Below are 9,911 nucleotides of genomic sequence, written 5' to 3'. Positions count from 1 at the left end.
ACAACTGTTCCCCTTGTTTATTAAGACTAATCTGTTATAAATCACTGATCTGCAATCTGATGCACGAAGAATTCCTTTTTAGAGAATGATGTGGTGGCATTTCGCACCTTTACATCAAATAAGATTTGGTCATTCATGCTGTAATGATATGGGCATTCTTTGAAATAAATTATAATCTGGAAATTACTTAGCACACAATAAGACAAAGATAATACAACATATATGTGTTCCATATTTGCTTCGAGGAAAGTAATACTCGAAAGCAGCAACAGGACCTGTGAACAACTCTGCTTGATGTGGAGTCATTTTGAGGATTATTAATTTATCTGAATTGTGCAGGTTTGCTGTCAGGATAAAAACCTATTAGGAAAGTTGTTGGGAGAGCGTTCAGGATAACATTAAGAATCAGTTTCTCTTGATCCAAAAAAATTTTTTCAGTGCAAATTCACAGTCAAGGCATGTATAAGTTACGATACTCAAAGAAGTGCTCAAGCATTTCCAAGAAAAGCTTGCTATCCAGATGATATCTTGCACTTTTGCTTTCATATTAACCCATCAAATAGTCCTTTGGAATTGGTGGTTCTTGAAGGAGAATGATTTTTCTGCTTTAAACTCCCTGAATTCAGCCCTTTCTCTCAATGTTTCAGGGATGTAAAATGACAAGCACAAAATCAAGGCTGTGGCATAAGAAATTTTTCAAGAAGCCCACAGGGCCAAAAACCGAGAAGTTAGGAGCCCAACATGTGAAGTGTTAGGTGTTGCTAAAAAAATTTAGGCGCCCAGAGCATTTTCTTGGGTGCCACAGGGTACTGGGCTTCTGTTAGGTAAACAGCCTTGAGAAAATGGATTCCCACTTTACGACCGGGTCATATAATACAGTCTTATAGCTTTCACCCCCACTTTGTGTATATATATAACCTCCCCCCCCCCCCCCCCCCCACGGGTGCTACATCATCAATTACCCATTTATTCTGTGTGTACCCTGTTCAGGCAAAGTCCAGATTTTATCCAGTACTTCAACTTTAAGTGCATACAAGCTGTATATTACTTGGGAGGCTTGCAGGCGGGAAATTATTAATCACTGTCAAATTCATGATCAGCATGGATCCAGTAACGAGTTGAAGGGGGACAAAATTACCCAGAATTAGAGGATTTACAACTTTTTGGCCCAAGTGGGGGGATTTTGATAAAGAAAAAAATAAAATCTTTGCCATGGACAACATCCCTAAAAAAGTTTACGCAAATTTAAGAATCTCATGTCACACTTACTCATTCTCAACCTCCCCCCCCTCTAAAGAAGAGGCATAAGGTCACACGATCTTATCAATTTCACCTCAATTCATTCATTGTGAAATCACCTTTCACTACTCAGACGCCTCATATAATTCCATCTAGTTTATTGGTGGTTAAATTTACATATGCATAACCACAGAAACATGTTACTGTACCTGGGTCACTGTTGTTAATTTATGTGGCATTTTAACAACTGAATATTATTGTGACTTTTTTTTATATTTCGGGAAGGTTTCTTTGGCCACATAATTCACAATTCGCTTTAATTTGTAGACTCAATTTTTATAGTGAGTTTGTAAATAGAATTTTAATTTTTAGGAATATTTTCACTTTATTAATGCATTTATTAAATATGATGAAGTAACTTAATAAGCTATTTTTTTTTTAAATTTTACTTCTTACAGTCAAACTTTTTTTACATGAGCTCATGGCTCGGGTGATTGGGCGACCACTCCCCACATTAATTATCGACTTAAAGTAAATAAATTAATTAAGTTACTTACATGTGCAATTGATCATTAAATATGTCGAGATTAATTGACCTGGACAGCTCATAAATGTCAGTCGGAACTTCAAGAGTGTATAGATACTGTGTGCGGTGTAGAAAAGAGGTTAATTACTGACATTAGATTGCCCTTCAGCCCCTTGCAGTACAGGCATGACGCACCCCCTCGGTATGGCGCCATGTACCGAGGCCCCTCGTTAGGTCATCATCTGCTCGGTGGTTTTATCCAAGCCTTGCGGGTATATCCCCTGCCCAACTTTGCCCACAAAAGAATATTGTGTTTTCTTTGTGTCTGCGCACCATAACATTAACATGCCATTTAAGTGGTCGTCACTTACATGATTGTATATATGTAGAGTATTGTACTTTCTGTCAGCAGTACGTGTGTAGAGGCCTTGCAATTTTCCTCTTCTCAAGCTAAACAAACAAAATTTATACAATGTAGTATTTCAATTTAAAATTATATTCAGATCAGTGGAGCTTATAATCATTTGTTACTTATTGTGGGTGAATCTGTTAAAATCAAATACTATTTTGGACCACAATAACATTATTGTTTTGAAAAAAATTTTTCTATTGAAAAATAATAAGTTAACCTCTACCTGAATGATTAAGTTATACCCTTAATATTAAATGAACATCCCTTCGTTGAACATATAGTCAAATTAAAGTCTTACGTTTTAAAGTACTAAACCTAGATAGCTTTTCTTTTAAAGGAATTAATTATGTTTAATTTAAAGTACCACCCATAGTTGTAAGCATGGATGGAGTAAAATGAATTTTTTCTACAAGTATTAGTAAAAATCATTAACTTGACCTTCATGCAACAAATCATTGATTGGCCTGGCATGGGGATAAGTTTCCAACTTTTAACTTAAAACAGGTTATCAAGACATTAAAGCGAGCTCTCCAGCCAGTCATCTCAGATGTGAGCATAGCCTGGAACCTACCACAATTCTGGGGTGTGGACCAGATCCCCTCATCCCTCCCCCCACTCTTCAGTGGTGACAGGTTAGTGGTGTATGGTCTTCTCAAGCCTTTGGAAAACGCAAGCCAAGATGGCAAGATGGAAGTGAGACTACAAGGTACTTTGGGGAAGGATGAAAAAATGGAACATTTGATCACGTTTCCGACCCCATCCCCGACAAGCGTATTTGACACAGATGTCGAATCCAAGTCAGGTGCCTTGCTTCATTGCCTAGCAGCCAAAACGTTTATTAGAGTAAAGCAGGATGATATAAGCGGCATGTGGGAAATTGATAATGAAAAATCCTCCATCATCAGCGTCAGTAAGTCAGCTAATGTGGGATCAAAGTTCACATCATTTGTGGCTGTCGATGCAGAAAACCATCAGCCTGTACCGGGATCTCTAAAAAAAAAAATTGTTCCTTCATTTGGGGGTCATATGATGGGGTATATGGCTGCCCCCCAATATGCTTCTCTTGCGATTGGCTGTGGTTTTGCTGCTCCTGTTCAAGTCAACGCCATGTCCCCTCAATCAGCCTTACCTGCAGAGTCTGCTCTTTGTGGTGGTTATACTAAGTCCACAGGTGGCATAGGATTTTTTGGCAGTGTTAAATCTGCATTTTCTTCAACCAGCAAATCACTGTTTGGAAGTGCTCCACCACCACCACCACCAAAAACAATGTCATGGTATGGTGGTGGCTCTGCATTTCCTCCTCCTCCTCCTCCAGGCGGAGCCTTTGTACCAGAGATGGGAGCAATGGCTTGTTACGGTGGTGGCCCTCCAATAGCTCCTCCCGCTACAGGTGGTGCCTTTCAAGGAAAGAATGAAGCTTCATCAGTTCTGTCATTGATATCATTACAGAAAGCCTCTGGTGCATGGGATCTCACAGACCAGCTGGTGTCACTCTGTGGCAAAACCAGAGATGCTTTGATCACAGGATGCCCAACGGAGGTTGCAGTTGACACAGCTGAAGGGAAGCTGTTATGGGCCACTGCTCTGGCTCTGGTGCTGCTGATGGTTAAGTTCTTGGATCAGAAGGACGAATGGGAAATGATTGCTGAAAAAGGAAAGAAGTGGTTGAAGAAGAATCTGCCAGGCGCTGTAAAGTACGACGACATGCTGGAATCTGCAGCAACTGCAGTTGGAGTTCAGATATAATTTTTGATTACTGTTAAAAGTATTTTGAGAACAACTAAATGCATGAAGAAGATTGAAACGTTTCGTGAAGACAGTATCTAGGATAGCTGTTGAGGTTCCTCTCTTTGGACAAATGTGTTGTGAAGCTGGTTGATAAACTACAGTTGCAAGATGCTCCTTTGTAAAGAAACCAACTAAGACATGTAGGATAATCACCTTGTCCAGATACTTAAGACTGGATTGGACCGTAAATGCATTGCTATTAGTAATCATTTCATGCTTGCATAAATTGAGTAAGTTTAAAATGTCACTGATACTTGAAAACTAAGTAAACCAAGCACTCGGGCAACGACATTGGAGAAATCTCAATATATGCGTGCAATTTTTTGGTTGGAGAGGCCATTAAAACTGAACCGACTCAAAAAATTCTGGATGCCACACTGGACCGTGATATGTTTTTTAAGCCTCACGTTACCAGCGTATTGAAAAAACGTATACAAAGATAACAGCATAACGTAAAATTAAACGCCTACTTACTTCAAATGTATTGATCTCTCTGTATAAAACTTATGTATTACCGCATCTTGAATACCGTACTGGGAATATCAAGAATTATTAAATTCTCAGCCTCGGATATTGCATCTCTAGCGTTCTGATTGGTTCACTAAATCTCGGTTATCAGCTCATATACCGTAGTTTGACCTTATATGGAAAACGAAAGCCCCAGGTGTCACTAAGCTAATTTTTTTTCGGCGGGAAGCAAAAGTTTCTTCGGAAAAATGTAGAAAAAAAAAGCAAAAGAAAGAAATACCAAACAATGCCATCTCAATATAACAACAATAAAAGCCACAAAGTTCGGTATGACACTATTTAATGGAACGTATCTCTGAAGTTTCATTTAAAATCTTCAAAATTGCAAGATTTTACGATTTTTTAGATCACATAACAACAATAACCGTTTACCTTCAAAAATTTCAGGATAGCTTGCAACTCCTGGCGGTAAGAGGTTAAAGCCAATCGAAGAAATTTCTCAGGAAGAGCTTCATGCCTGCCTTTATGTTTTTATGAATTTACGAGGACTTCAGATGGTTCATCTATGAAATCCGTACGAGCGGCGGCCATAATGTTCGTTTCCGTCGCTCGGCACCACTCAGCAAGACATTTGCACTAATGTGCACAGCTCTTACGCTTCTCAAATAAGCACAACTATTACGCTTCTCAATGAGCTGGAACTTCAAAAGCACTTGAGTGCTAGTCTCAGAAAGGTTATAATTGGTACATTTAAACGTTTCTTGAATTTTAGATGTCCGACTGTGTCCGATTTTCTTCGCTTTCAATTTTTCGTTCAACTCCGTTTGCAAAGCGCTGCGCGTGTCATGTGATCATTAGGTTTCGCGCGCTTTGGTAGGAGGTTGCCTCAACATCCGGTCGTTTAAATTTGAAAGAAATTTTTTCTTAAAATATAAAAATTCGGTAAACTTCAACAGCAATGTCCAAACGCGGAGAATTTAATAACACAATTATTCCATTCGCGCTTGTTGGATATGAGATTAGTTATAGCAACTCGGCGCTTCGCGCCTCGTTGGCTATTTACCATCTCATATCCAACGCGCGCTCATGGAATAATTGTTAACTATAAAAATAGCATAGAACTGACGAGCTAATCACTATATGATTAGGTCCCTATTACTATGACTAATCGTTAGTATGTTGTCCATTTACGATGGGAAAGACGTAAAACTTGCATGAAGGTTTTTGGCCTGTTAATTAGAACTAATAAAAATAACTTTTGAAAATGTTTTGCATTGAAAGACAAGAAAGATCTTTTAAAGTTATATCCTCATAGAATATGTGGTTTACTACTGGATGGAACTAAAATCTTTGCACGGTCACAATCATATATCAATTTTTGAAATATTTTTGTTTTCATGTTTGTCTTTGTTATTTTGCAATGTAAACTTCAGTAGTTCAATGCTGTCGAATTTTCTGTTCTGCTTCTCTTTATTCGTCTCTTATTTGACCTCTGTTTATCCAAAAATACCTCTTGGTTTACTGGCAATTATCAAAGTATAATCACTCACAGTCGGTAGCAAAGAGCATTAAATCTCATGAACAGAACACTTTAATTTGGTAAAACAAAAGCGCCGGAACTTTTAGTTCCAAAGTGAAATCCTACACGCAAACTGCAAATAGTCAAATTTCTTGGAAGAAAAAAAGTAACTGAAAGGAAAAGTATTCCAAAACTACATAAAACACGGTTATGGTGCCTTTTATTTAATAAAATCAGAGAATACACGATTTGTTATTGTCCCAATTTGGTACGATTCATGTGGCCATATAGTGAATAGAGTTGTCTTCCTCTTGTCATCTATGTTTTTTTCTTCAGGTCTGCAAAAGCAAGCGAAATTTTATTGGCAAATAAAGTTAATGTGATGATTTCTGAACATGTACAGTGTATTGTGCAGCTTATCAACACAGTGATTTAAGGAAAAATTACAATTCTGTGTCGACCCCAGCTACACGAAAGAGTTTGCAGAAAGTAGTACTCTTGAAATGTTGTCAACTCTTTTCGCTAAGCTCGTTAAACTGCAAGCATTAAAGGGAGTGTCACAGGGTTTTTTCACGTTTTTTGGTAAAGGTTTTTTTCTCAATAAACACTGTACCTTTACTTAGTTACAATTCTTAGTTACAATTTAAAATAATTGGCATGGTGATAAGTTTCTCACTTTTAACTTAAAACAGGTTATCAAGACATTAAAGCGAGCTCTCCAGCCAGTCATCTCAGATGTGAGCATAGCCTGGGACCTAGCAGAGGGCTGGACTGTGCACCAGATCCCCTCATCTCTCCCCCCACTCTTCAGTGGTGACAGGTTAGTGGTGTATGGTCTTCTCAAGCCTTCGGAAAACGCAAGCCAAGATAGCGAGATGGAAGTGAGACTACAGGGTACTTTGGGCAAAGATGAAAAAATGGAACATTTGATCACGTTTCCGACCCCATCCCCGACAAGTGTATTTGACGCAGGTGTTGACTGTAGTTCCAGTGTCTTCGTCCATCGCCTAGCAGCGAAAAGTTTCATTCAAGTTCAACAAGATGAGCTTACTGACAAGTACGGTCAGGAACTGGAAGAAGCCAAATCCCCCATCATCAGCGTCAGCAAGTCAGCTAACGTGGTGTCAAAGTTTACATCATTTGTTGCTGTTGATAAAGAGAACCATCAGCCTGTATCTGGACCTCTGAGGAAACACGTTGTCCCATCGTTTGGCAACCAGGATATTGGGTTTATGTGCCTGTCAGCATGTGATATGGGTGATGTAGATATGGTTAGTAGCTCAGCTTGTCGTTATAAAAGTAAGAAAGGTGGAATGATTTTGGGGTTTGGATCAAGGAAAAAAAGTAAACCAGCCCCTCCAAAAAAGAAGGGAATGTCGTTCAAGTTGCCATTTTTAGGATCAGCCGCATCCAAAGGAGGAGAGAATATTGAGAGGGTCAGACGAAAGAAGAAATCTGCAGAATTAGTAAAAAGCTTTATGTGTGAGGAGAAGGAGTCTGTAGCAGATCCATGTGCCGCTGCATCTCAGCAAACGACAGTAGCTTCATCAGTTCTGTCAGTGATATCATTACAGAAAGCCTCTGGTGCATGGGATCTCACAGACCAGCTGGTGCTACTGTGCGGCAAAACCAGAGATGCTTTGATCACAGGATGCCCAACGGAGGTTGCAGTTGACACAGCTGAAGGGAAGCTGTTATGGGCCACTGCTCTGGCTCTGGTGCTGCTGATGGGCAAGTTCTTGGATCAGAAGGATGAATGGGAAATGATCGCTGAAAAAGGAAAGAAGTGGTTGAAGAAGAATCTGCCAGGAGCTGTTAAGTACGACGACATGCTGGAATCAGCAGCAACTGCAGTTGGAGTTCAGATATAATTTTTGATTACTGTTATAAGTATTTTGAGAATAACTAAATGCATGAAGAAGACTGAAACATTCCATAAAGACATTATCTTGGATAGCTATGGATGTGATTGCCCGCTCTTCGGACAAATATGTTGTGAGATTGGTTGTCAATGATTAACTAGATGTACAGTTTTAAGGTGCTCCTTTGTTAAACAAACCTACAAAGACATGTAGGACAATCATCTTGCCGAGATACTTAAGACTGGATTGGATTATAAATGCCCCATTGCTATCGTTTTAAGTTGCAGTAATCATTTCGTGGTTGTTATATAAATCGAGTAATTTTAAAATGTCAAAAAAAAAAGTTTAAAATGTCAAAAAACTGGGAAACTAAGTAAACCAAGTAATTGCTATTAAAAGTCAGGTAGCTTATGACCTTGTTAATTGGGGAAATCTCAATATGAGTACAATTTTTTGGTTGGAGAGAAGGCCGTTGAAACTAAACGACTTTCAAAATTCTGGGTGCCGTACTGGACCGTGATATGTCTTTAAAGCCTCACGTTACCAACATGTTGAAAAAGGCGCATATGCAAAGATAGCAGCCAATAAGTAGAATTAAACACTTACTTACTTCAGATGTATCGATCTCTCTGTATAAAACTTATGTGTTACCGCATCTTGAATACCGTACTGGGATTATCAAGAACTTTGAAAAATAGCATAGAACTGACGAGCTAATCACCATGTGATTAGGTCCCTATCGAACCTAGGTAATCCTGCTAACTACGACTTCTGTGCAGCTATAGCTACGATGGCCACGCTTGAGCAAACACGTACCAAACGATCGCAAATTTTAATTTTGAAGAGTTTTAGATTGGAAGGCCCGAATCCCGGGGGGGGGGGGGGGGGGGCGGTGATGGGGGCTACTCCCATAATTTTTAGCTGGGGTTGAGCCTCTGTGACTGGTATGGTATGGTAACTTTATTTAGACACTGTAAATCCTTCAGCAAATATTAGATATACATTCAGAGATAAAAGATAAAAGATAACCAAAAGGAAAACCTAAACCTATACTAGACCATGTTAACCTTATTTTGCAACCCTATTCTAGAGTAAACACCGAAAATCCCTACCCTATCCTAGACCTATTTACAAACTTGCTATTTCCTGAAAGTCGTTCACTATTACGTAAAGTTGTCGAAGTGCCTGCCGTACCGATTTTTAAATTTAATTTACCGGCAAACTTTCTCAGATTAAATTCTTGAACCAACTGATTAATTAAGTAGAAAATGATACCCTATTCTAGACCAAAACTCTCTGATTTCTATGCCCTATTCAAGAGTAAACACGCTGAAAACCATACCCTTCACAGCGGCACATACCTATGAAGCTCATAGGAGTACCCCCCCCCCCCTCTCCCACCCCAGGGGACCGAATTATATTTCCCAGATTTTATTCGAAGGACAAGATGCCTATACTGGCATTTACGCGTGATGCTTTGCCTGATTTATTTCCATTGTACGCTTCGCGGATTTTTAAAGCTATCCTCCTTTGGCAATTGAAATACTGCGTTACGGTACTCGAGATCATACTAGAAATTTCTTTCTGAAAACGTCATGACAGGGGCAGATACATATCTGACTCACGAACTATTCAGGGCTATTTATATTCTTATTTATCCGTTGCATTACGTTATTCGAGATCATACTGGAAATTGCTTTCGGAAAACGCCATGACCCGCCCCGGGGCAGATTATTATTGTTGAAGACAAAAAGACAGTCAAAAAGCTTTCCTAAATAAACACGAAAACTTTAAGTAGAAATTGACAATCAAACCTTTAACTTTTTTATGAAGTGGATCTCCAGTAATGTTTAGGCGTCAGTTTGACAAAGTCTGCAGCGCAGGTAACGTTTTAAGCTTAATTAAGCTTGACCTTTCCTCTCCGCATTTGGAAAAAACCTGGCCAGTCAATACCAAATTTCTCCGCCGCGACCTATCCATTTTCCATCATTTAAACTGTCGAGTACTTCTTAGAACTTATCCTTTCGATTTACCGCCTCAAAAGGGTTAATTTTCTTTCTGTAAACAGCACGATTGAATCTAAAACATTAAAACAAT

General features: G+C 39.1%; 1 protein-coding gene across 3 annotated transcripts in view; it reads left to right on the top strand.

Moving 5' to 3' along the window:
- The window catches only part of LOC146473361 (von Willebrand factor A domain-containing protein 5A-like), a 10,745-nt gene extending 2,317 nt beyond the window's left edge, over positions 1-8,428 (top strand). Inside the window, exons 3-4 of one of the 3 annotated variants that reach the window (XM_085118588.1) lie at positions 2,682-3,039; positions 6,994-7,972. In XM_085118588.1, the coding sequence (XP_084974714.1) occupies positions 2,682-3,039; positions 6,994-7,823 (1,188 nt within the window). In that variant the 3' untranslated portion in view covers positions 7,824-7,972. Of the gene's footprint in view, positions 1-2,681; positions 4,446-6,644 lie in introns of those variants that run through there. The other 2 variants (XM_085118586.1, XM_085118585.1) reach the window with 2 other exon arrangements.
- The last annotated feature ends 1,483 nt before the right edge of the window (positions 8,429-9,911 follow it).

Source organism: Pavona decussata, unplaced genomic scaffold (genome assembly GCF_977016875.1).
Source record: "Pavona decussata unplaced genomic scaffold, jaPavDecu1.1 SCAFFOLD_94, whole genome shotgun sequence".
NCBI classification, from domain to species: Eukaryota; Metazoa; Cnidaria; class Anthozoa; order Scleractinia; family Agariciidae; genus Pavona; species Pavona decussata.
The sequence above is the reverse complement of the archived record's forward strand: the minus strand, read 5'-3'. Positions and strand labels throughout refer to the sequence as shown.